We start from the raw sequence: 27,752 nt of genomic DNA, 5'->3' as shown, positions 1-27,752 counted from the left end.
TTACTTGATCAATCATTTAGTCTGTTTCCTGGTTTTGAAACAGTCCACAATCCAAAAATGTTCAGATTACAGTAAGCAGCAAATCTACATATTAGATTGACAGAAACAACCATATGTGTTGTATATATATGTATAGTATTTATCTTGAAATTGCTTCTTCTGAACACTGTGGTGGAGGATGTGGAATTTGAAAAAAGATTAACTGTTGTTATCCAATAGAGTCAAAAATAAATTAAAAATAATAAAAATGCCTAATTCTCATTTTGAAACCCGTTATTATTTTCAAGAGCTTTCAACCAAATCTTGTGGCCTTTATATACTGACATGATCGTGAGATGTTCCTGAAAGCTCCCAGAGAAAACTAAACCTTATATTAAGCTTTTTATCAAACTGCTGATTGATAAATTGATTGAGTGGTTCACGTCTACACTCATGACTGTCCTTGAAATCCTGACTTTAATATAATCAGATGTATGTTTCTAATAATATCACCTCAACGTCGTTTAGTAGCCTAATTTTTTCCCCACTCTTTTTTGTGTTCTGCAGATTTCAATGAAGTCACAATACAGACTCTCAGTAGAAATGAGGACGACTGTGTCATTTTTAATAACACAGAAAAATAAGGAACAGCTAAACTGAACCTGTAGAATCCAACACTGAAAGAAATTTGTGTAGTAAATTAAAAAGCAGAGTTCCAGGACACAGTTGAGAGCAATAATGGTCTTTTATTGCAGACAAAGGAACAAAATACAAGCTACTGCACTTTCATCTCTGATTCCTGTGAGACATCGATCATTCAAAGAACAACATACAAAAACAATTGGTCAGAAACGCTTGAAAACAACCGGAAAAATGCAGTGAAAAAAGGATCACCCTCTACGTTATCATGAGAAACAAGCTCCTCGGATGCTTTTAACATAAGCTAATACTCTGTGAAAATTACAGACCTCATACAAAAAATAAGATTTCATATCAATAATAATAATAAAAAAAACAGCCAGCATATTTACAGGACAATAATATTTTCTTTGAATCTGGCTTGCCTCATTTCCCAGTGAAACTCATTTATATTTTCTCAGTAACCAACTTGTTACATGTGTCCTTTCAAAGTGTATAAGGCATGACAATCAACCTTTTGTCTGATCTGATGTTTTGATAACAGCAAATCTTAAATATCAAAGTTCACTGATAGTAACATCGTCAATACGTAAATCCTTTCTGTAATTGTCTTCTGTTTTTAAAGTTTTCTGTGCATTGCTCAGCCCTTCTAAGGCACCGACTATTCAGTAGGGGAGTCCAGAACAAACTGTACACAAACATATAAAATCAAACCGAGAGGACAGCTAATCCTACGCTAACCTATTAGCCTTATGTACATGTATATAAACAGAAGTGATGAGAAATAATGAGCGCAGTGGGCAGCGAATAACTTAATTTACATGCAACCAGTTAATCATAACTCATTCAAAAGGAACATTCGTTGCTTCAGCTAGATTTGCTTTTGTTTTCAGAGATTAGGCAGAAAACGGAGAAAAGATTATTCAAGTGGACAGCTACGAATCAGCCCCTTAAAAAAAACATGTCCATGCAGACTAGGATGTGCAGAGTATCAGAGTTGAAGCACTTTTGTTGCCGAGTGCGATAAAAGAGGGAGAGAGAAACAGAGTTAATTAAAAAGCTGAAGGTTTGAGGTGAGGACAGCTCTTTGACTGTGGGCTGCAGTGGCAGATGTGTGGCGGCCGAGTGTGTGTGTGCACGTGTGTGTGATGATGAGAGCAAGAGCGAGCTGCACAGATTAAAGTGGTTTATTCTGAGACATCTAAACCTTCCACCAAAGCCCTGGCATGGGAAAACATGGGTGGAGAAGGGTTAAAAAAGAAAGTGCACCCACAATCTATAAAACCCCAATATGAAAGAAGGAGACCTCAAAATACACCCGTCCCCCCTCCCCCCACCCTGATCTCACTATTATACACATATATGGTTCCAACAAACACCCTGATTGATTGAACGGGGATGTTCCCAAAAAGGGTACGTTTGCTCTTTCATGTGAGGATTTGCAGAGGCCGCTTTGATCCGCATGTCATTCCTGAGGGAAAAACATACGCATAAAGTGGAAAAGTGAGAGGTCAAATCACTCAGTGAGCGATGAGATCACTGATGATGTCAGCGCTTTTGTTTCAGCTCAATGTGGCTGGGTTTGTTGTTTGTAAAGGAAACGGAGAAAAATACATATAAATCCCTTGGGGAGCCATTACAGCAGCAGCTCTAACCTAGATGGGTCTTGAAGCAAGTTTCTTTTCACTCGTGGATTAAGTTTCTAGTTTCCATGATTGCCGTGCATCCTCCGAGGAGCCAAACCCCAACATTAAAGCCTGTTCTGTGATCAGTGGTGACGTCAGACCATCACAATGTTTCCAATGTATTTGAATACACTTCAAACTCATCCAAACTAAAGCTGAAGTCTGACTTTGTGCGTCTCTGCTTTCTTTTTCTTCTTCAATAACTTTCAATTCTTTGCTTATTTACCCTCATGAATCATGGCTGTGGCGTGTTGAGCGGGAGCAGTGAAACTGTTGGTGGTTTATGGAGCCACATAATGTTGGATGATGACAGCTGCTGTAGTCCCAGCTGGTATTTATAACACTTTGCTTTGATCCTGTGCTTAAATAAAAAACGATAATGACCAATCGGTGTTAGTTTTGCAGACAGAGCCCAGAGGATAAGAAGGAGGGAAAAATGGAAAAGACAGAGATGTAGCCTGTTATCATGGATAAGTGGAGAACGCTAAGGCCCAGTCGGCTTCTTCTGAAGTTTGCTGACAAGTGTAATAAGAGTTGTGCTATTTTACTGCGAGAAAGTGGCTGCATTACCACATGTCAATACTGATAATAGTGTATTTGATTAATATTAAAATCCATTACGTTTTCTTTTTTTTAATACTATCCATGCTCGACACTTTCTCTACAGCAGCAATTTAATGCGTTTACATTCAGTAATTATCTATGTGGCTGTATTTGTGGGTGGAGGCTGCAGCTGAATTCAGCTTTACTACCTAAACACAAGTGATCGATAGAAAAACAATTCATCCATATAATCCAACTCAAATACATCAGCTACTGTTTCCTCTCTACAAAGACATGTAGCTGCATAATGTTACTGCTGCTGCTGCAACACAGGCATCCTTCTGAGGCTTCACATTAAAAGTATTCCGCTGATGTAACACACAGTGGCTCTTATTGTGAAACAGCCACAGGAAACACAAGTGTTAGCACTAACTGCTATTGTTCATAGAACGTGCGTCTGCAAAATGAAAAAAAGAAGAATTTCCAGCATTTTTTGTTGATTCTCTGTAAAGCAACTTAGTTCTTTCCTGTTTTTTGTGTGGAGAAATGAAATCTGATCACAGTTGTATTGATCAAAAAACTATTAATCAACTGTTTGAAAGTAAAGTTACTTTGACTGGGAGTGACCTCTCTCTCTGTGAGGTGACACAGTTACCACTTCATGGATAATTTACAGAAGATAGTTAGTGTTTTTTTGGTAATGTCTCATCTTTCTTTTCCAGCAGTACAACGCCTGTGTAAGTCTCCCTTTTAATCATGTCACTTTCCCTTTAGCTTGATGATATATTTTTGTTTTCGAAAAAGAAAAATCATGCAAAAGAATTTGCTTTAAATACCGGTTGTGGCCATGAACATATCACCGGTGTGAAAACGCTGTCCACAGACAGCTTTTGAAATGCCAGAAGTTGTGAGGTTTTATGGGAGCGGAGCTGGGTCAGTGGGGGATATAAATACTTCAATAACGAGGGTTTGAACACCTGACCAGTGACCTGATGCAAACACAAACAAGCAGAATACAAAACCTCATTCAGATCAGTTCAAACTTCTCTGAATGTCAAAGCCTCTGAAGACTGCACAGTCCAGCGCATTTGTAGATCCGTGAAATGCTACAAAAGTGTAATACAATCCAGAAACACATCCTTAAGGTGAAGGGGTTACAATCAAGGCTGAGCAGTATTGATAGAAGAGCTTAATGTGAAACTCAGCATAGACACTTTATTCATCCTTTAACTGAAATGACACAACTTTTAATGATATTTTTCTCCGTCAAGTGTTAAATTATCCTCAGTCATTCGTCAGTTTGTTGTTCCCTTGGTCCTTCACTCAAACATACCACTCCCGGCGTGAGATCACGGATCCGTCCATGTGGGACACATAGTCGCTGTCTGTACCATTGTCATAGCAGTCCTCCGGTAAGTAGGGGGAGCCGTTGTTCACATTGGGGCTGTGCACGGGAGGCCCGCAGGGGTGCATATTTTGGGTGTTGTAGTGATCAGGGTAGTAGTTTCCCTCCTTGAGGACCCTGTGGACGTCTCCCTTGTCAGCCCAGTCATCCCTATCCTTGCGTTCGGGGGTATAGTCGGGGTAAATGATGTCTCCACCCAGTTTTGGTTTCAGCTCCTGGCTGCCCTTGCTCGTTTTGTCCCCGTAGACCTCCTGCAGTTCATGTGGCTGCAGCACATCTAGCTGAGACTCCTTCTGCATGTCCGAGGGTCCCAGGTACTGTTTGGTGTAGTAGTCGCCCCTGAAGGTTCTGCGCTGGCGCATAAAACATGCCCCACCCAGGATCAGCAAGAGGATCAGGAACAGAACTCCACCCACTGCCCCGCCTATTATAGTACCCAGGCTGCTGTCAGTTAAGGATGCCAGGGTCGGGGACGTGAACAGGGCTTTCTGCTGGTCTGCAGCAGTGCTGGTTCCAGAGGTGTCGTGGAGACGGGATGCAGTGGTGCTGGGGGCTGCAGTGGTGGGGGGAGGATCTACAGAGTGAACAAACACAAACAAATGTGATGCAAATATTGAAACCAGAGAGGAAGGATGGCAGAAATTATAAACTAAGCAGGAGACTGCACTTAATGTTCTGTAAGAACTGACAAAACAAGTGCGAATGGTTTTCAGATGAATTTATGACATCACTGTGCAGTGTCAGAGCAGAGACTTGTCTCTCCTGAGACAAGAGAATCTGTTGAAAGCTGTGCTGCAGAGCAAAAAGGAAGGAATGAGAGGAGAAGAGAGAGGTTAGGTGCTAAATGTCAGTATGTGTATGTATGTGTGTGAGCATGATAGAGACAGGGAGGAGGACAGAGGACACACACTCATGAGCATTTGAGTGGTTGTGATCACCCCTCCCCCTCTCTATCTTTCGAAACCTTGCAATGGGGAAGTCATGTGAGAAGATGAAACACTGTGTGATCGATGTGAGGTTACTGCATCTGATTTGTCCTCCTGTGACCGACGTTTGTGATAGCAGCCAGAGCCGCAGAGAGAGGAGCTATGTGGTGCTCAAGGTCAGGATAATTGTCTCCATTCTGACCTCCAGCCTCTGGGGCTAAGAGCAGCCTGATACCACAAGTTGATCTCTGCACTGGCATATCAAAAGAACCAACTACAAAGCAATATGACTCGCACTAAGAGAGGTCTGCATCTCCAGGAGGTATTCGGGTAAGAGTTACCAAAACTGGAATCCCTGTTGAGCCATAATGATTTCCACAATTTGTGTAACTGAGTAACAATCTAATTACCTGCAATTATACACTGTGTGTGAGCTTCAAAGATCAGGGGTAAATGTTAAAGAATGAGAGAGGACAACAGAAACAGATATAGGTCAAAAAAGTTATACACTGACGACCGTCTCATGAAATCGTCAGTCAGAGTCACTCCCACCCTGCAGGGGGACGTTTTAAAAAGTTATGAGCATCTGTAACCATGTAGCTGATCATCTGAGAGGAAAGCAGCCAAAAACCACAAGGCTGCAGAGACAACTGGGAATGTGAAACAGCTACACCAAAGCAGCCACGGAGGGGGAGGAGGAGAGGGGATATAGTCGAGCTCAACCTGGCTATCTCTGCAGGGGAGGGAGGGAGGCCAGAGGCCGCATGCCCACGTCTTAATATTTGACAAGAGAAGCAAGATAATTGCTCGGTGCAAGTCCGCTCTGGACAGGATGTCAGCTGTGCTTTCGTTTGGAGTGGGACTCCAAAGCAGGCCTGAACACAGATGGAGACTGACAGCACTTTTTTTGGGGCTTTTCCAGCTTTTCTCTCTCGACAGTGAGAAACCAAAAGGACTCACACTGTGTGTGTGTGTGTGTGTGTGTGTGTGTGTGTGTGTGTGTGTGTGTGTGTGTGTGTGTGTGTGTGTGTGTGTGTGTGTGTGTGTGTGTGTGTGTTAGCAGAGTATGTATCCAAAAGCAGCAGTTGCTTTGTTTGGAAAAGGATTAAAAGGAGCAGAGACGAGAAGAAAATAATATGCAGAGTTCTCAGGATCCACACCCTGAATTTACAATGATGACCTCAAGTAGCAAGCTATGGACAGACAGACAAAGCAGATAGGAGTAGTTTAGCATGCTGCAAATTTTCTTAGGACTTATGTCAACAAGTCGACAGAATTCAACAAATCATTAGCAAGGACACAAAATTTTTCTGATTTACGGAAATCCCCTCTCCCCTTGTTGAGAACTGCTTGAGAAGTACAATATCATGTTGAACAACACTTCAGGGGTACACATAGTACTTCTGTAAACTGCAAACCTGTGAACACAACTCATTACGTCCCAGTGTGAAACCCAACCTTAAAGACAACAGAGTAAAAGTAAGAGGCTACACGGGGGCACACTTTGTTGAATCAACGGGGGTAGATGCCCTCTCCCTTATCTGAGAAATCTAATGTTGCCAAAACCACAACACAACAGGTTTGGTACCGATACTCTTTATCTGCACTCCATGCTCCGCTGTTGCCAGGAATGTCTGAAAGTGGATCTGGGCTGGAACATCTATACGGAGGCTTAGCTCTGCTACAAGTGTTGAAGTGGGCAGATCATACCGAGCGCGCAATCCTACATTTGAGAGGCATGAATGTCAAACAGATATTCTAGCTGTTAGAGTTAATTTATTTAAGTAAGCAGATGTTAGAAAAGAAAAAAGCATCTGTTTTAACATTTTAGGAAACTGAGTGAAGAGGTCAAAACGTACCTTGTACCCAGAGGTTTACATTCTGACTTCGGAGCCCGATGTCATTCATCACTTCACAGCGATATACGCCAGAGTCATTGCGCTCCAGTGGACGAGTGAAAGCAAAGGTATTGTTTGAGATCTCAACACCATCCGGCATTAATCCATCCAACCTGTGCAACAATGGAGCAGTAAACATTTCAGTACAGCACATCACAGACAAACATGCATACAAAACATTCAACTTCATACATTATGTTTCAGAGACACAACTTTCCAACCTCTCCATCACTGCTGTGTTTGTTCAGTTGGCCTGTTGTAACTATTAAACGATGAAACGACTGAGGCACTTCCATCAACCAAGAGGCAGAAAGATTTCTACATGAACACAAGGCAGGCATAAAAAAAAAAAAAAGAAAATAAAGAGCTTGGCTGTCTAGACGTCACTGACTGCTGTCGGCTCAAATGAGAACATGTTTTTGGTTTGTAAAGCAAGATGATGACAAAGAGCTGCCAATAGACCACTGTTGCTCTGATGCATGAACCATTTGGAATCTTTTATTTATAGCAGACAGTCTTCGATGGGTGCAGCAGTGCATTCAACAGCTCCAGTGTCCAGGCTCCAAAGTTACGCTGGAAGTAATTTACACACGAAGCCTCTTCACTGCCGAATTTAGCCTTGTTTAAACACAGTTAAGGTCAATGCAACTTGACCCATCAGCAGCTGATATCTAAAATTTGCTATAACATTAGTTGCTTTGTAAAAATGTTGTACTTTTGCGTGTTTGTTGCTAAACTGTTGATCAACAAGAACAATGAAGATATATAGAGAACAGTCAATAATAAACTTAATTAAACATAATTTATAAAAAATATAATATTATTATATTTTGTATTATATATTTACATATATATTATTTTATACATTACAAAAGCTGAAGATAAACATAGGATATTTGTTGTTAAGCTCTTTATCTGGTTTGTTTTTTGCTTGTGTATTTTTAGTTTTTCCTTCTCATTTGTAGAGATGATCATTCAGTGTTAACTGTAGATTTGTGTATGTATGTGTATAAAAGCCCATTAAAATGATAAAATAAAAACTATACAATGAATAAAAATTCAACTGTTCAAACTAAAAACCCCAAAAAAGTGAGTTTCTGCCTGGCTTCCAATATTCACATTCATCAATAGCTTCTTCAATGGTCCAGATCATGTCTTCTAACCTAAAATGAGCTGCTGACAACTTGAAAAAAAAGTCAAAATATTTTCCCAAATTCGAGATTACAGATTGTATGTGAATGCATCTGTATGACTGTACTCTAACTATACCACTGAGTACTGCAAACAACACAATAGTTGTGTCCCCTGAAATAGTGACAGAGACAGCAACATTTACAAGAAACTATTAGACCGGGTGTAGCTACAGTGCAAAGGGCACAAGTTGTTGTTTCGCTGGTAACACAGCAAAGAGAACCAGGCTTAGAGTTTTACAACATCTAAAGGTTGGTTTCTGAGACACCTATACCAACAAGTCTTTATACTGTAGAGTATAAGATACAGTATGATTTTGTATTTTGTTTGCAGTTAATACAAAGCACTGTGAGGTGGAATTATGAGAGATAATGTAGCAGTGTCCACAAAATACTCACAATTCATGAATCAGGATCATATTGTTCTTACAACATCTATCCTCACCTATGACAAGCAACAGGAAAGGTTTACCTAAAGGGTTTTCAGGAGAAGGAATATTTTGGGGGACACTGACCTGATCCATGTGAAGTGACGGGCAGGTGGGTTAGATTTGGCACCACAGGTGAACTTTACGTTCTCTTGACCCACATACCAATTTTTGTCAGGTCCAGTTATTGATACCGTTGGAGCAACTGTAAAACAAACCAAAACTATTACGATTAGAATAAGTATAAAAAAAGGCTATAATTACAAAAAAGTAACAAGTTATGAAGAGCAAAAATGGTATAATATGTTTTAGTCTGTAAGCGGTGCTTTTTGTTAGGATCCTACACACCAAAGCTGGCCTCGGTTACTTAAAATAGTGACCAAAAATGCATTTTATTTATTTATTTTTTCCAAAAGGTAAAAGAGTATAATAATCAGTCATTGTGATCGCAGCAGCCTGATGACAAAGAAGCTTTCTCAAAAGGAACAATGTCTGCATTATAAGCACTGTAGCGAGTGAAGACAAACACAAAAGCTGTGCAGGACTGTAGATAGTTACAGGACCTGCTGGTGAACACTGGCCAAGTTAACAAACAAAGGATTCTGGGTTGGTGCAAAGTTAGAATATGACAGACTCACTCATACAGTAGATATACTGCAGCTCATAATAAACTCTACTGCCTACCCACCATGACAAAGAATCAAACAACAAAGGAAGGCAGGGGGGTGCCCAAATGAAACCCAGCACATGCCACTGTAATAAAACACGGCAAACACTGACTTAGATATCCAATTGTTCATTTTGATTTCCCTGGAGGACAAATGAGGAAGTCATTACAGCGCACGGAAAGATGTCTCGGCTCATCGTGTCCACTGACCCTTTTCATGCAGTTCAACGTTAAAATTGTGCTTCTTTTGCACTTAAAATCCCTTGCCTCTGCATTTGACATGATTTATTGAGCTGGAAAGCTTCATTCTTCCTGTATTAACCTTGGTTTTTCTGTGTCTCCATCCGCTGCCCCCAACAGTCTCCTGCTATTTGTGCTCCAGCTGAGGTCTGATCAATATTTCATAAAATACCTTCATTAGCCTGCACTCACACATAGCGAACACACTTACGCATACTGCTCGCCAAGGAAGTACGCATCAATGATTATATTATTAAGATAACTCTTAAATGGCCCTTTTATGGGCAAAGGAGAAAGGGTAGTGAGCAGGCTGTTCATAAATCAAGAACCCAGCGTGGGATGATATCATAAGATATCATGCAGATATACTGTGCCTTTAAGGACTAAAACATTTGAGCTAAAATCATACTTCTTATTTTGTTAAACCCCATAATCATTAACATTATTTTTCCCAGGAACAAGTTAATTTTGCTGCAAATTGACTAGAATAATATTCATTTTCAGTCAGAAAATGTCAATACACTGTACAACTAAATTCAATTGACCTTATACTTCACCTAACTTAACCTGTTGTGTTGAAAGTTATAAATTTATACCATAAAACCATCCAGACAAACCTTTGAATTGATTTGTGTCTTTGCACATTTTCACTTGTTTTTTTAATTTGTTGCTTGTCTACCTCTTAATACTTTCCAACCTCCTGAACATATGTGTTGCTCTTGGCTCAGAGTTCATTCATTCCTACTGAAGACTGTATTTCAAAAAAGTGTCAGGAGTATATATGTTCACTTTTTGGCTGACTTTTTGAATGCGAATTCAATGTGCTAGCGATCATTTACAGCAGGATGGTGTATGTGGGAGTGATTCAAAGTAAACATCTGAATCTATTTTCATCACACTAAAGGAATACTGTATATTATATTAATTTGTGTTTTACCTTTTTATACTATTTACAAAAAAAGAACTTGAGGAAAGTAAACTTTTTGGAGCAAAACATTTCATCTTTGTACCTGACGAGCAGCTTTGGATTGAAATGTCCTTTTCTTATGTGTTAAAGTAGAAGTTTAAAAGGCTTCACAGTCTTACAGATTGATAGCTCAATGCTTAGTTGAAGTAGCACGATCACTTCATCGATCATAAGATATTTTGACAATAAGGGATCCTTGAAAATCACCAGATTTATCATTTCAAATAGAGAAAAGACAGCACAGGAATTGAGGAGGTCTTATAATGCAACACTTACACTGTACATTTAGTATGTAGGGAATGCGGAACTCTGTTTGTAGGGATGGGTGCCGCACCACACAGGTGAGCATCTTCCCCTGGGCGTAGCTCTTCGGCTGCCACAAGTAGTGCACATGTATGGTGGTGGTGCTGTTGGGCTCATCCTGACTTTGCTTCTCACTTCGCCCGTACAGCTCCGTCTCCCAGAAAACCTCAGCAGCGGGACGGCCACGCTCTGCAATGCAAGTGGCCACCAGCGACTCGTTCCCTCTGTCCAGCAGAGCTGTGGGGCCGGCGGACACGTACACTTTTGGCTCCACTGTGGATTGAGTGAGACAAGAAATGGAAGAATGAGATGATAGAATGGAGAAAATATCACAGAATGAATATGGATTGTTTTGTATATGAATAAATAATGTACATCATGCTGTATATTCATGTTATACAGAAGGAAGTGGTCTAAGTGTACTTAACTGCTATAGAGCACAGATTGACTTCTTCCATTTCACATATGCATTAAAAATTGATGAACCTTGCTATTCAATCATATGGAGGCTTTTTAAATGGAGACATACTGTAGTTGTTTTTATTGCTGTCTGTCAGAATATAATGTGTTTCAGAGATACACAGCAGAAGCATCTATTAGTCCTACTGTAGTATAGTTTATAACAAAGCCTATCAGTTCCTGAAGTTTGTGGGGGAGAGAAAAACTTTGATATTTCAGAACCCGAGGCCGCTGTCAGTCAGTCAGCCTTGTCGTGTGTTTATATTTGACAGTGTTGTACTGGAAGATGAGAAGCTAAGTTAATGTACGCCCCTCTGTGCTTTAGAGCTGGGGTAATGTTACACTGGCTTCCTGAGAACAACTGGCGGTTTAGACGCAACAAAGATTTTCTCAACAGAGAAGCAAATTTGATCCACACAAGAGGGACGTGACCAGAATAATGCAACCGACTCTACCTGTTGTGCAAAACTGTACAACACAAAATCCTCTGCTGCACTGGTCTAGAATAAACACACAAGGCCCTGTTTAATAATCACAGTGTCAGAAATGACAGTTCAGCGAGACAAAGTAGGACAAAGGAAAGTCCAAATACAAAAGAGAGTCTTCTGGGAGGGGGTGACAAAATTGCAAGGTATTGAAGTAAAGTGGCAACACAGATTACAAAACGTTACACTTCCATGTACCGTGGCTATCACATTCCCCTCTGAGGTGCATCTCTTCTTCTTTGTCTCGCAGTGCACCACCTCCTCCATGTCTGACCCTTAAAAGAGCAGTAACAGCTGTTCCACTTACAGCTATGGTGACAGTTTTAAAGGCGGCACGTGGGGGCACACACCGTCCTAATCCACAAGTCGAGGTCATAACCTTTCTATTCGTCTACCACCCGCCCCTTCCATGCAGGTCGAGCAGGAAGCCCAATGACAAATTGAAATAACTCCTGACACCCAAAAATAACCTGGCGTCTCCTGTACCCAGTGCAAGGGTGGGGACGCCGCACTCAGTCGTCCACCTCACATTCTTCACTCACTTCTCTCTGCCCCTCCTCACTGGCCTCGCACTATAAACAGTAGTTGTTCTATGTTCGGAGACGAGCTGGCTCAAGCTCCCGAATAACTAAATCAGAGACGTGTTAATTTGGAGTCGCTGTCAGGAAGGGAGGGGAACGCTTTGGATGAGTGCAAATGCTTCAGGGAAAAGGGGAAAGATTTCCATTCAGTGCCCAAATCCCCACTGATCCATGTGGAACACTGACGTCAGAGTGGGAACCCCAATAAATAAGGGATTTAACTGGATGAGCATGCATCACGTCTGCCCATTTATTTGAGTGAGATTTAGCAACCAAAAACAATTAACTGGTATTTTCAATATGAAAATGAATCCATTTGTTATGATAACATATAACCTTTTGAAATGCTCAGCCATTACAATTTTGCATTCTGTGATGAAAAAAAGCTAATTCAGTGCAAATGAAGCCACCCCTTAATGAAAGTATTAGCAGGTCAACTGCTGGCTGAGGCTGGTCTCATAAGAGGATGACTAAGAGGACTCATGCAAACAAATGATGAACTTTATGACTCACTACACAGACAGTAGGGAAAATCCAGAATCACGTGAAGAGACAGAAAGGAGAACCGAAAAAACATTTTCACAAAAGGGAAACTAATGACACTGTTCAGATCTGTTCCCATCAGTGAGCAATTTTTTTTATCTCTGTGATTTTTTCAGTTTAATAAATCAGCAAAAGAGCTGCATTACAGGCCACATGAAAGAGCAGCAAACTTTAAATCAAAAGTGGTTTACAATTTGTGGATGACGCTCAAATGCTTGGAGTTGACGTAGCTGTAGAATTATGTGGAGTGGTACTGCTTATCACTTCCATCTTGCCAACTTAATGTGTGTGCATGTGTTGTTTTTACCAGTCAATTGTTGTTCAGTAGATTTCCCACTGACCTGTTGGCAGTTTAAAACAAAGGGTCATTCAATGTTATATTTCCTCATCTGCTTCCTTCCCTTTGCTAACTGGTGGAGACTTTTGGTTTAGTGCTAAAATTCCTGCTGATATTGTTATTGCTTAAGCCTTTTATAAAAGATGAAGTAAATGAAAGTGTTGGGCCAATACAAATACCATATGTTGAGTGATACTGATTAAATGCAGGAATAGGTTTCTATCAAGTGTGACTTTTGAAATCAAGTCAATGTCCTGTGCACCTGTTAATCATTACAATGTCGTGGTCTATTATTCATCGGTTAGAGCTTTTTCTTTGCTTTTCATTATCTCATTTGAAAGGAATGAAAACTAAATCAGGTGTTTTCTTATAAACCTCAAATGTGAATCTAAACTGAAAAAAAAAACAAAACTGTACAACTATTCTGTACATAAGAACACTATGTTAGTTAACTCTAGTTTTACATAAATAACTTGCTCATACTGACGTGATATCCAGAATTCTGCATTACACACAACTTGTTCCCTTCTAAACCAGCTCTCAGCAGATTCCTTCACCAGGGTTGAACAGTCCTACAAATGATTGACCAGAAGAAACACGCAAGCTGTATACAGTGGCTTGAGTCCTCCAGCAGCAGCCGCAAGTTCAGTTCCCACCCTGTCCTTTGCTGCATCTTCACCGATTCTCTCTCACCATTTCACATTTGCTGTCCATCTTCCCATCAATGAAAATAAAGTTTATCCCCTTAATCCACATCTGCACCAAATGTTAATGGGGTTTTCCCAGGCCCAGGCCCCATCTCTTGCAAGCTTGGTGGAAATAGTTTGAGTTTTGCGTAAACCTGCTATGGCTGCTAACTAATAAACCAACAACAACAGACACAAGTGAATACCTAACCTTCTTGGCAGAGGTACAAAGGTACACATCAAACTACAACCAGGCAGAGATGGAAGCTTTGGGGACTTGAATGTGCTGACTTTAGATCTTGTAACTGCGAACTGTGAAGTGCTCTTCCAACAGAAATAACTCACGGGATAAACTGATTCCCACATGACATGTATTGAATTGCAAAGAACACATATTTTCACATAATCACACCCTAATTCCAAAAAAACCATGCCTGAGAAACTGCTCAGAGAAGATAGCAAGGTGTAATTGAACTCGGTGAGGTCCCAGACACTGTGGCCGTCACAGCATCGCTTAATGTACCACTCATTAGTCGTCAGTCTCTCTCAGTCCAGTGAGGGAGGCAAGAAGCTACTGCCTACAGTGCAATCTCCTCTCTCTGCTCTGCCTGAGATCTAGCCACCTAAGGTATGAAACAAATGCTGACACACGCAGAAAGTTCAACATTCAGGCTCCTCAGAAAGGAGGCGTTATTGTGTTGATACAGTGTGGATCAGGCGTGTACACATAGGGGAATAAAACAGTTTATTACAGATTTCATCAATTTATCATATTACGTTTTTCATATTAGGATTTGTGGTAGCAGTAAATAACAGATCTGGGTATAGTATGTGTCCAATGCTGAAATGCACAGAGCTTGTTAGTTCATCTCAATCTCTTGAGTTTCTCCTGCACATGTGATCAAATTAATACACCATTTCCTGCCTCCTGCATGCTCTACATAGACACCAACCCTCATTAGAACGTTGCAGAGAAATAACTGTTGTTTTGAATCTCCTGCTGTGTTTTCTTCTTGTGAAAGGCAAAGTCAAAAAAAGTTTAGAACCCCACTTTCCACACATTTTCTGGAGCTCATGTCTGCAAACAGCTTTAATGTCACACCCTGCAATAAACTTGTCAAGTGAAAATAAGTTGCCTCACTTAAGGAAAGTTTGAAGTTTTTTTTAACCGTGTTTGATAAATGAGGACAGACTCCTTCTAATTCAAATGTTTATACTGTTGTGTATTATATGTGCTAATATCTCAGTGGCCTAAAAAGCAGGTAACGCTGAAGTGCGTGGCATGAGTGAGACCACGGCAACTTTTCTAGACAGCAGTGGATTTCTGCATGAATTTAGAAGTTTGGTGGCTTTGGAGAGAAGTTTCTTCCTCCAAGCAGAACACTAAGCGGTCACCAAAACTTCTTCGTCAAAACTGAAGATGTTTTGGGAAGTGATTTAAGAACAGCATTAGGAAGCACTACAAGCAATGAAGGTGGAAGTAACATGGCTTTACTTTACCTAATACATTGACGAAGGTTGATGCTTGTGTATTGCCCAGAGGAAATGTTGCCACTTTGCAGATGTAGGACCCGATATCTGCAAAGCCAACTTCTTTAAGGGTGATGGTTGCATCTTGTATTGAAGGGGAAACAAATGAGACGCGCTGGATGTACTCGTCCGAGAATGAGGTTCCATACTTGGGGTTGAATACTGCCAGGGTAACAGTGCCTGAAGGAAGACGACGTTCCCAGGAGATCTGTGTGAGACTGAGGTTGGAGCCCACCTCTATTCTGCAGCCCAATGTGATGTTCTTCCCCAGCACGGCATTCACTTTCTCAGGAACGATCACGTGGTTACTGTTCACGCCTGCTGAGAGAAAAGGGATATTTAAGATAAGATTCAGATAAACAGCAACACATGATTGCAGCAGTTATAATGAAACTGGAAGATTGGATTCCTCATGACAGTGTCGCCTGATTGAATTAAGAGATTAGAGAAAACGTGTCCAATGGTGAAAGGAACGTTTTCAGGGAATTAAAATCTACGCATCTTAAATTTGTATGTCTCTGCTCGCCTGTTGCAACAGTGGTAACAATACAGACGTTGTGCTTTCACCAGACAACATAAAAGGTACAGTTGCTGAGATATTCCAGGGAGTGAATGGGGAGAAGACTGCTGATTTTCTGGAGTGCTGGGAAATAAGACATTAGCAGATACTGAAATGGCATCTACACAGTGAGACACAACACACAAGCGATCAAGTGAGATTACATGAAAATCTAAAGCTTTCTGAACATGTGCTGCCGTTGCAACCTGTGTATTCTGGTGTTAAAATACACAAACCAACGACAGTACAATTCCTCCTTTTTTGTCAGCGAAGTCAAAGCAGCAGTTTGACTTAGATTAAAAGGAAACTCTTGACTATCTCTCTAAAAGCTGAAGTAAACTACTTCATACATTTATTCTCCTTTGCCATCATCAATATAAATGGTTGTCCCTTGGTCAGATTAAGAGCCATCATTTGTTTCAGACATGTTTTTCCTGTGGTTGAAAAGGACACCAGACTTGGTAACTCTGAGAGCTCTGCTTTCCCCCTTAATAAGCAACACACTTTCACCACAGGACACTCAGACTGTCCCTCTTGCTAATTATCGGAGCACCTTTTAAGCAGGAAAGGAAAAAAAATCTGGAAGGAGATGAAACAACACAAGCAATTTAATGGTTTTATTCCTTCTTTTTATAAGGCCCTTATTTTGACTTGAAGCCCACCACCAGAGTTATTTTAAACAAATGGAACATATATAAACTTTGTTTTGACCATTAACGGACATTTTGAATTGCAGATGTTCTGTAACTCAAGACAAGATGAGTGAAAGACTGAAAGACCCTGAAGGGAGTGTGGTTGTGTTCATGATGTGTGAGCTGGATGGACAGTAATCTACATGTCACAGTTGATGGATGCACAACTGAGTTGAACAGAAAAAAATGTAAACAAAAATAACCAAGTCAGTGGCAATGAATGCAGCATATTAAATTAAAGGTCATGGATACCGCTCTGAATGAAAAATAAAAAATGTTTTTGCGGCATAATCACACAAATGAGTCATTGATAGAAATACGCACGCGTTAACATTTTTTTCATTGAGGCTGTGCAAAGATTTACAACAGTGGTCCAGACTGAAATGTAGAGTAGATCCACATTAAACTTTGGGAAAATGTTTCATTTATGGATTAGAATTTAAAAAAAAGGTGATTTCATTCAAAGTATTCAAAACAGTTTAAGTTTTCTTGACACAGTTGCAGTTGGAGTAAGCTATATTTGGGAGCCATAAATTTCCACTTTGTACATCGTCTCGGATGTGTATGGAGTAAAGCTTATAAAAGTGGTCCGCTGGCTGGTATTTTCAGTCTCTGGCATGAATGCAAGCGGTAAGCCACAGCAATGCTATCTTGGTTCGAGAGAAATATAGCCGAGGAGGCTGAGGCTCCCTGTGCTCCATTACATCCCCTGTAATTTTAGTGATTACACACATACACATACACACACACACAAACACACACAGGGAGAGTTTCTCTCCTCCAAAATAAGGAATAAGTGTGTGACCATATGTGTAAGAGTCAGGCATTTTGTTTGAATGGCTGCTGCATTTTAAATGCATGTTGCATTGTGTTGTGAATTTTCATGCTGTGCTAGGACACTGGGGCTCTCCTGTTTGTTTGTTTACTTTCTCTGCTGACCCACATTTAAAAAATGTTTTCCTTGTGTTTCTTGTCTTGCTGTGTAAAGTAATCTAGCATAGCTCTACACTGTATTTAGGCTTCTAACCTATTAACCTCAAGCATTTAACTCGGCCTGCCCTATTTGTCATCATCTTTGGGGAAACGATTGGGAGAGTCAGTTTGGGTTATTATTCCATTCTCCACAATAATTTAGAGATATGTTTACATCTGCTTCCCACGTTTGCATCGTGACCCGATCTATGAAATAAAAAAAAGAGCCTGTGCAGCTATAATATGCTTTGCACTGAATGTGATACCCTGTGTTTGCATTGCGTCTGCCAGAGTCATCTCAGTGCACTGGTGTGGGGGAGAATCAGGGTCGGAGCCATGTGGGTTTTTACTTCTATCTACTGTCATCTGAGCTGACACGACAGCTGTTTGTTGTCACCTTGCTAGTGCATCTCAGTTGTTTTTGCTTGCTATTCATACAGCTGTGACAAAAACCTCACATAAATATTCAGAAATATAAATCTATAACTGAAGCGACAATGTAGACGGCAGACAAATTCATGCTGCGACATTGGTTGGGTGAGCATTAAACTAACATGCTTGGCATATGTGACATTGTGTTGATGCATGGAGACACGTGTCTCCGACCAGGCTTCTCCGTAACATGCTCCACATACTGCAGCTATGTGACACGACACTCCAACTGCTACTGAACGTAGTTTGTCTATCTCAGTGTGTCAGCTTTCAGGCCTGTCAAAGCATACAAAGAAACTAGACTCTGTCCGTGCTATGTTCTGTTTGTTTTACAGTAAGCAGGAAAGGAGGGAGAGAAAGGGGGGATGTGTTTAAAGAGGACTCCACCCTTACCATTAGGGGAGGAGAGACAGATGGCCTCTGCATGGGATACCTACAGCCAGGAGGAGAGTGGGGAAACTTGGCACTGCTTGCTGTGACCATGAACAACACAGCCAGGGCTCGCAAACTAGAGAGCCGTGAAATATTACCTAAAATACTGCAGGCAAATGAAATGTAAGCAGTGCGCTACACAAAGCTGTCACACTGTTTTCATCAAGGAAACAGGCGTATAGCTTCAGAACTGAAGCACAGCTCAGGACTGTCACTCATTTTATTGCTGGTTATGCATCACATCTAGTAAACAAAAATGGTTTAGATTTTTAAAAGTTAATATATAATCCATTTTGATGTTTTTATGCTTCATAAGTCAATTAGTCAACTCTAAATGTAACACCCTGCCCCAGAGAACAAAAGGAACCCAGGCCTGCAAAACCTTATTCGGCTGTGGAGCAATAAGCTGCACTTTTACCCTCTTTTCCGTGAGAATACCAAGGAAAGAATGAACTCATGGGAAGGATATGCTTGTCCTTTGAAGAAATGCTCATATTTGTTTCTTTTCCTACTGACATCACTAATTGCGACAAGCTGCTCGAAAGACGCAATGGCAAATCAAAACCTTCCTCTTTGCTTGGCAACGGACTCAAACATTCCACGTCAGCCACTCGATGAGCCAAAATCTCCACCTACCAAGACCTGACCTAGCATCAGGCCTGACCTCCCGAGAGGAGGCTGTCTCCCGGCCAGAGAGAGATCCTCACACTGAAGCCTGCAGTGTCAGAACCCCCTGAGACAACACTAATCTAAGGCCAGAAACATTCACGAGCTGCAAAAAAATGGACAATGTGTCATGTTCATGTAGACAAACTCCACGCATAGATTACAATGTCAAACAGCCCTCACGAGAAACTGATCTGAAGACCTCACAGGGGAAGAATGCAGACATGAGATTTGTGCAGGAGGGAGTGCGGTTTAGGACGAAAGCAAGAGGAAACTCTGAGTTGAGAGAAGGATGAATAAGGACACACAACCAGAAATGAAGCAGTGATTGAGAAAAAGAACCGGGGTGGACAGATGAAGAGTTCAGCAAGAGTGTGAGGCGTGTAAGGGATGGATATAAACATTGAACTGAGCTGGGTCAATGATTTTTTTACTAAGTCATATCAGCACATGACAGGCAATGACAGCCTGACAGAGGTTCAGACCACCATGTATGCTTCTGAACAAGGTCAAAGCTTAACTCCAATGCTACATGTTCAACATGTATAACACAGACATGATTGTTAATTTGTGCAAATGTTTTTAATCATGCAATCTCACTTCAGGGGCAGTACAGTATTCACGTCATTAAGTTATTACCACTCCTCCATCCCTGTCTGTTTGTTTCTTTGTCAGCAGGATTATGCAAAAAATACCAAACATCTTACTAAGTGACTCGGTGGATGGAACGGACATCAATTTTGGCAGGGGTGGATACAGGAATTGTTTTGTCGCTTTCTTTAAATTTGCAAGATAAGATGTTTGACATTTTAAAAGATTTCCTTCTTTCTCTGCACTTTGGGCCATTATATTAATTGTTTGTGAGTGCACACACATTGTGCATGTTCTCAGCAAATCAACAGTAGACGGCTGGGAACATGGCAACATTGCTACCATGAGGCACAATCACTCAGATGATCAGAGCCTAGTACGTTAATTCTTACTCTTTTTTTAACGTAAATAGCACATCTGTGGATGTGTAAATCTACAGCATAGATGGCACTTCACTGGTGAACCAGGAAGTTGGTCTAAGATAATGTTTACAATGATCACTTTCGGTCTCAACTTTTTCCTTTGTTTAATTCATCACCTACATTGGGCAAAATGTTGACACGCTCTGTATTTCAAGAAAATACACCAAAAACTGGAAGACGATAGTTTTGGCATGAAGACATAACATAGCCTCACCCTCTTCCCTCTGCTTTGGCAATTTGTGTGTGTGTAGGAGGAGGTCACAGGCTGAAGGGCAGTGTTTATGCTGTTTAATGAACACAGTAATTCATACTCCTTACAGGCACTGATAATCTAATGGTAACATTAGCTGACTAAACTTCCATCTGATTATCAAGGTCACATTTCAAACAAATGTTCATTGACATGCATTTGCAAACTGCATTAGCAAACTCTGCTAACTGCAAAGCAAACACCCAAATGGATCTCTGATTGTGGATTAAACATGAGCTATGTTCACAATAAAAAAATGTTTCCCATGAAATAACCCCCAATGCTTAAGGTAGAAAAAGGCAACACAAAAAAATAAAGTGATGAAACCTTGAGATAAATCATTTAAATACAGATCGCTTGAGCGCAGAAGCAGCCAGATGGGAAAATTACTTTTAAAATTAACAGTTCTCTGTTCCTCTTTGGAACTTTACTGATAAATCTTCCACAGGTGTCTGCATTCTACTGAGAGTCAGCTGTCTTTAAACTGCAGAGTTAAACAGGTCAATGGGCATTTGTTTGGAAAGTACAATTGTAAAAATTAGAAATGATTTAAATATCAGACAATGCCTATATGCCAAACACACACTCCCAACCTTTGTTTATTTTGTGTGAAGCCTATAACTCTGTCTCAATCAGTTAGACAGGATGATCCGAGCAGTGATTTGCCGCTTGTAGCATGTCTTTATCGTAAGAAATATTTGTGCAGTGCTAAGCGATCATTAGTTCCTACACCAGCTCTAATCTCCCCCCTTCCTTCCTAGCTTTGTATCCTGTGAGGGTGTGAGGCTTTTTCAGTGGACTAATTCATGTTGGAGACAAACACAGGCTGACAGGCCTTTAAAAAGGGGCAGGCGGGCCCCTTTTCACATGTCACTGTCCTCTTCAGGACCCTTTTCTTTTTGCTCCCCCACAGTAATGTGGAAGTCTGTGTCCTTCTCATCCAAGTCACATTTGATTAAAGATCAGTGCTTAAAAGAAGAAGATCAATAGTGTTGACATACAGAGTGTCAGGATAGGTTGCAACCTCTAATCAGAGTCAACTATAGCTATGCTGTAGGACTTGTGAAGGACAATGTTTGCAACCGTGTACTGAAGCTACACAAACATTCCTGCAGCATCCTGCCTTATTGTGGGATTTGTTATTGTTTGTTATGGGGGTTTTGTGGCGTTGCAGTACGTGTGCAAAATGCTATGGAGACAAGAGTTGGGTAAAAATAATAGATGAAATGACAATTTGAAAAAGCCATAGACACTCACAAAAAACAAACAAACAAAGGATGGTATTTTTCTCGACCTGCGGTGTGAGTAAGAATCGGAATTTGGAGGGAATTATTTTTAAGGGTAGAGACTCAATTAGAGTAAGTGTATGAGATCCATGACATGTAGATGCAAATAGAGACACCACTGTGCTCACTATCGCTCCCAAATAGTGTTAGAAAACTGCACTGGGGTAGAAATGTTGTTCATGTCTGGGTCGTCCTCACTGTTCCTGTCCTTTTTGAGATAGCCGAGTGCGCTAAAAAAATAAATCTTTGTCTTGTCTCAGAAGTTGACAGAAATGTATTGTCCAGACATTCACTATATAAAACGATTGGCCAGATATCACGTAAACACAACTGATGTGTCTATACTTTCAGAACAAGTGGTGTTTTATGGTCAGCCAAGAATCTGTTTCATCGATTTCAGTAAATTATTCACAGCATCCACTAAAGCCAAACAAAGACAGCATAGACAGGCTACCTAATGATAACTGGAAGTCCAACCCTCCACATTAGCCTCTGTGATAATAAAAGATTAATTGTATGTTGGACTCATATAGTCAAAACTGGCATTTGCTCAGCTTTGCCTCACTGCTGTTATATCCGTTGGTTCCCAAACCTACTGTAAAAGCGCCATCATGTCGAACACAGTTTGCCAACAGTAGTGTAGGATAAAAACAAATGTCCTGTAGTGTGTTCTCTCTCGTCTAACCAGCAACGAACCTGAGACATAAAAATTGGCAGAATAGACTTGAGCGGCTCCATTCGAGAAGTACACATAGTTTTTAAACCACATTTATTTGTCACTGTCATTTGGAAAATTATCTTATCTGCTGATACATTTTCATTCATTATGACAAATAGATTCGGCTCTGGTTGGGGGTGGTGGAGTTTTGGGAGAGAATTGTTTCTATACAAATTTCAGTTTCCTCTGCCCTGGACTGGGTCTAAATGGGCTTCTGTACTTTCATTAGGCCATTCTAACATCATAGAGGTTACTCAGTTTCCCACATGCCAGAGTGGCCCCAGAGGGAATTAGCTTGTTTTTCTTTCAAATGATTCCCATAACTGTCCAGATTTCTCGTATGATGCCTATTTCTGCCAACAACTAGCAAAAACATTGTTTATTTAAAGGATCTACATTAGGGTTAGTGAATTTTACATGCAGGCTATGGACACTGGGCTTCTGAATGTGCAGATTTGTATGATGGTGCAGAGATAGAGACAACTTTCTACATTTTTAACATAACCATTAATTTATCCTGTTGAATGAATGCAACTGTTTTTGGGGTTTACAAATGCTGACTGCTGCACCCTTCATTAATAAATCAGTCTAGACTCTATTAGTCTCTGATGGGCGAAGCTGCTTTAGACTTTCTTGAGCGACCAGACGACTTCGAAACAAAAACCTGCCTCTGTACTGTGTGTATCCACTGGTCAATAACAACTGTAAGTAGTTTGGTGAGTGTGGCATTTTACCAACATTATTATGGTCAGACAGAGGTCATTTTACCGACACACCCACTCTTCCCGACACACACTCTCACCCTGTTTCAGATGAAAGCAGCACTGATTTAGACTTACCACCCACTTCGAACACTAAGAACAGAGAGATTTAGGAGGCTAGGTCACTTGTGACACTTCTGTGTTGACAAAAAAAAAATCCAAGCTGACTAAAGCACATGTATAGCAGAGGTTCTCAAACTTCTCCGCCTTTGACCCCAAAAATAAAAAGGTGCCAGAGCCTTGCAACTGCAATTATCCCTAAAAGTGACTGAGACATACAAATGATACAGCTTTGAGCTGGTTCACACAAAAACATGGCACAATGTTGCCTGTGGTGCTGCAAATTGATTTGCTCCAACTGAAGCTGTTGCTAATCTCTAATAATCACCACTGCAGTCACAAGGGGGCAAAGACCTTTTGTAACAATTATGGCTAAAATAAGCTGTTCCTGTTTGTTTTGAACTTAAACTACTCACAACCCCTTCAATGGGTCCTGACTTCAAGTTTGGAAAAAACTGATCTATAGTGACCCCCCAGAAGGACAAAAATATATTGAAGAACATGCCAAGTAGAGCCTCAAACCCACTCCCCCATATACTGTTTATGATGCCATTATACTGATCTACTTCCCATAAACCTACCTCTAGTTTATTCAAAGAGTAATTATAAAACGGTCCATTATTAAGTGTATATATACAAGACATACCTTCTAGTCAGACATTAAAGTGGTCCTCCCACTACTCCATGTGTAAAGTTCAAAAAGAGTAAATTATTTAAAAGACTGAAGAGAATCAGTAAGACAACATACAAGTGTATTTTTCTGGGACTCATGTTACATGGTTTGACATACTGTTCCCATAATATACAGCTCACTTGGATGTAGAAGACCAATATTTTTACCCAATTTACTGACCACTCTGGATTGTAGTGTAAACATTACTATTGGTATAATGCAAACTGTGCTTTATTTTTAAAGCCTAAATAGAACTGTCAGCTTGTATTGTTCTGATCCTTTCACAATGTGTGTAGAGGCAAAACATACAACACTGAACAATAATGTCTGTCAGAGGAGAGCAGTAATCTACCACTCGTCCCAGTGTGACGGAGCAGCTAAAAGACAGATATGATCCAGCTACCTTCATCAATACTGAACAATGACTTAGGTCTATTTGATCCTCTTTGTTACAGCTTGAATAAAAGACAGGAGATGTTGCCAGCCTTACAGTCTTAACATCAAGCTATTAAAACAGAAGCATTGAAACGTATGTGTAAGTGCATATGGTGGGCATAAGCAGTGTGGCAGAGATGGCGGGGGAATACTGAAACATTTGGCTGAATACCAGCAGGGAGTCAGCTGTGCTATTCAAGCCATTACTGCGACATCTCTGCATCAAGCACCAGAGATGCTGGGTGTGATGGTATCTGACACAGGAGTGAGGCAGGGGAGCTGACGCCTAGAAAAACCTAGTTCTGATATAATAATATAAACACATCATATCTGGTTTTATTTGTCACAGGAAAACACTCAGAGAAACACAGTGACAGAAATTCAGGAAAGCTCCAAGAATTGTGGACCATCACTCATGGTGAGTCCATTATTGTAAATAATACATGCAGTGAACATTTCCTGCTCACTTATGGTTTTGGACTAGTGATCATGGGAAAGCAAGTCCAACACTAAGTGTGTTTTCATTGCTTAAATAGCTTGTATGTCACAGCCAAATGGTTTAACTCATCAATATTTGTCGATCAGTCATAATAAATGCTTCACTTGACAGGTAGAGAAGACAACATAAACTTTGCGAGAGTATTGCAACTGTCGTCAACAAAAGCCAGAGCGGTGGTTAGCTGAAATTGTCCAGTTTTCTTCAACAAAATCTCCATCCTCAGTGATAAGGATGGGTCAGGGTTTTATAAAACATTAAATTATAACATTGAATACTTTACGCGACAAGGGTCTTGTATTGTGTATTATTGCGTTTTTCAGAACACCTGATAGTAACTAATTTGTTATGGTGGTGGTGGTGGTAATGCACCTAAAAGCTGTTTGCTAACTGTAATTAAACAAGTACATGTTACTACCAGGTACCAGTAAATTTTGACTATACAGTCGCCAAAAGGTTCTGTGTATGTGCTTCAAAAAAATAAAATAAATGTAGTGAAGTCTGAATGGGTCAGTCTTACTCTCTCTCTGAGGATTTTTGCTTGAAATGCCCATCCCCACAGATCAGAGGGTTGGACAGATAAACATTCAGCTCAGCGCTGGGATGTAGGTGGGTGTAATCCTGACTTTACAAAGAGCAGATGAGCGACCCAAGCTGCAGGTGTGGTGAAAACATTGGTGTTAAAAAAACAGATTCTTCTCATCTGCTACAGTTGACTGTATGTCACTGTTCTTTGCGTACTACCAGATGAGACAACACTACAGATTAGTTTACTCTCTACAATCAGCACTGCCAGTATTTGACTGGTGGGTGTTAATAATCTCCCACCTGGGTGGTAGGGGGTGTGTCAGTGCATACAAGCAACTGTGTGCTCATCCCAAACATCATAACCACCCGACAGCTGAGTGACCCAAACAAACAAGACTGAGCGGTGAAAAGCAGCCACACCTGTTTCCCATAACCCCAGTGCTCCTCTCCTGGGGGATTCGACTGCTGACTGTGCACATCCTGCATCTATACCTCTTTAATATGGACTGTGAAGCCACATTGTATCCGAGTGACCCCAACCTCAGTCACATACTGCGATCTGCTCTTTGAGGGAAAAACCCTGACTCCTGAAAACAGCAGGCAAAAAATGTTTCTCTCTGTTCATTCACAGTCGTTAATTAACCATGGAAATATCTGGAACCATTTATACCGGGCTGTTTCCGAAGACTCAGTGACTTAAGCAGGCAATTCCTTTCTTTCCAAGATGTCTTCAACAGACAAGACATAATAGCGAAAACACAGTGAAAATAGCACTGCTAATATTAGCATTTAGTATTTTTCTAAATGTTCCCCATTTCCTGAGAATTTCAAACGGCTAATTACCATATACTGTTTTCCCTAATGGTGGGTAACTCCCTATGTTGGTCTGAAGAGGAAATAGAGACAAAAATTAATGCCACCAGAAGCACCATAATTGGCTCATGAAACCAGGCAGTTGGGTTGAAAGGTTGAGGCTGGCACATTTCTATATTTGGGTCGTTTGTACCCATGGAAAGTTCAACATTACTCTTATTACTCTTACTCTCTTAATGCTTTCCAACTTCCCTCACCTGTCTGTGGCACTCAGCCCCAAACCCACTCAGTCATAAAGAAGTCACAAATATTGAGCTTTTATTTTTTTAAGTTACTACCTTTTAAGTTACTAACCCTAACCCTAACTTCACTCGGACAGAAGTAGATGTGCTCTGGATTGGTTGTTTGCATTACATCAAATTTGGAGCTAGCTTGTATTTGTGGCTCTGGAACTTTGTATGTTCGATTGACTCAAAATAACTGAAAGTGACCATATTCATTAGGATACAGGCACATATCAGTCAGTGAGAGCATAATGCTTATTTTATCACAATAAAGAAATAAGTCATATCAGGCTTTGACTCATAGATTCTAGATAAAGATGTACAAAACATCTCCACTTCCTCTTAGTGCTTAGTCAGGGTCACTCATGTTAGTGCTCAAAACAACTAATTTATCCTCATTCCTAATGGAAGCAGTTGACTCAAAGTACTCAACAACCAACTGCAGTGTCATAAAAGTTGTTGTCTTTTTATTTATCCCTGTGACAGCCAAGTCCATGGCTAAAGCCAAAACTGGAGGTCACAGCTCTGAGTTTTCTAATGGACCACCAGGGAGCCACTTGCCATTCAGAGCCTCTGACAGTCAGTCACATCTGTCGGGGGAAGAGGAAGCAAAAGGGTGGAGTCAACAGAAGCTGGTGACCACAGCCTGCTCCCTGAACCCCACACACAGCCTCCACATCCCACAACAAAGCAGAAACTCATCTGCTGATGGCCTTCCTTCAAAAAGAAAACACTGCATGCATTTAATGTGATTAGGCATTTTCAGTCTGCTGCTTCACAACTGAGATTTAACATCAAATGAGCGGCTCAGTTGGATGTAGCAGCTGCGACCAACGGATGTGCTGCTCAAACTTACTTTCAAGCACTTTCCTGATATAGCACATGACTGGTGGATAATTAACAGCAACCAACAGTGAAGTTTTGGCATCTGTGGATATATTTAGTCAGTACATCACAAGTCTGGCTACCTTGCTAAGTCACAGTTATGGATAATCAACTATCATTTGAAAAAGACAGTAAACACATCAACTGAGTCAAGTAAAATATATCATAACTGCAGATTTCTTAGCTTTGCCACATAACTGTATATCTCCATTTATAACTTGAATTTGCATGAAACAATACGTTTTCCAACAACTACAAAAGGTCCCAAAAAAATGACCTTATCTGCCCTATAACATATGGTAGCAC

The 27,752-nt window shown here is 40.6% G+C and overlaps 1 protein-coding gene across 2 annotated transcripts in view; it reads right to left on the bottom strand.

Moving 5' to 3' along the window:
* Window positions 1-705: 705 nt before the first annotated feature.
* The window catches only part of nectin3a (nectin cell adhesion molecule 3a), a 30,648-nt gene continuing 3,601 nt past the window's right edge, over window positions 706-27,752 (bottom strand). Inside the window, exons 2-6 of one of the 2 annotated variants that reach the window (XM_020088153.2) lie at window positions 15,462-15,812; window positions 10,844-11,143; window positions 8,781-8,898; window positions 7,037-7,188; window positions 706-4,825 (exon numbers count right to left, since the gene is read on the bottom strand). In XM_020088153.2, the coding sequence (XP_019943712.1) occupies window positions 4,170-4,825; window positions 7,037-7,188; window positions 8,781-8,898; window positions 10,844-11,143; window positions 15,462-15,812 (1,577 nt within the window). In that variant the 3' untranslated portion in view covers window positions 706-4,169. The remainder of the gene's footprint in view (window positions 4,826-7,036; window positions 7,189-8,780; window positions 8,899-10,843; window positions 11,144-15,461; window positions 15,813-27,752) is intronic. The other variant, XM_020088154.2, reaches the window with a different exon arrangement.

Source organism: Paralichthys olivaceus, chromosome 11, assembly GCF_024713975.1.
Source record: "Paralichthys olivaceus isolate ysfri-2021 chromosome 11, ASM2471397v2, whole genome shotgun sequence".
NCBI lineage: Eukaryota > Metazoa > Chordata > Actinopteri > Pleuronectiformes > Paralichthyidae > Paralichthys > Paralichthys olivaceus.
The sequence above is the reverse complement of the archived record's forward strand: the minus strand, read 5'-3'. Positions and strand labels throughout refer to the sequence as shown.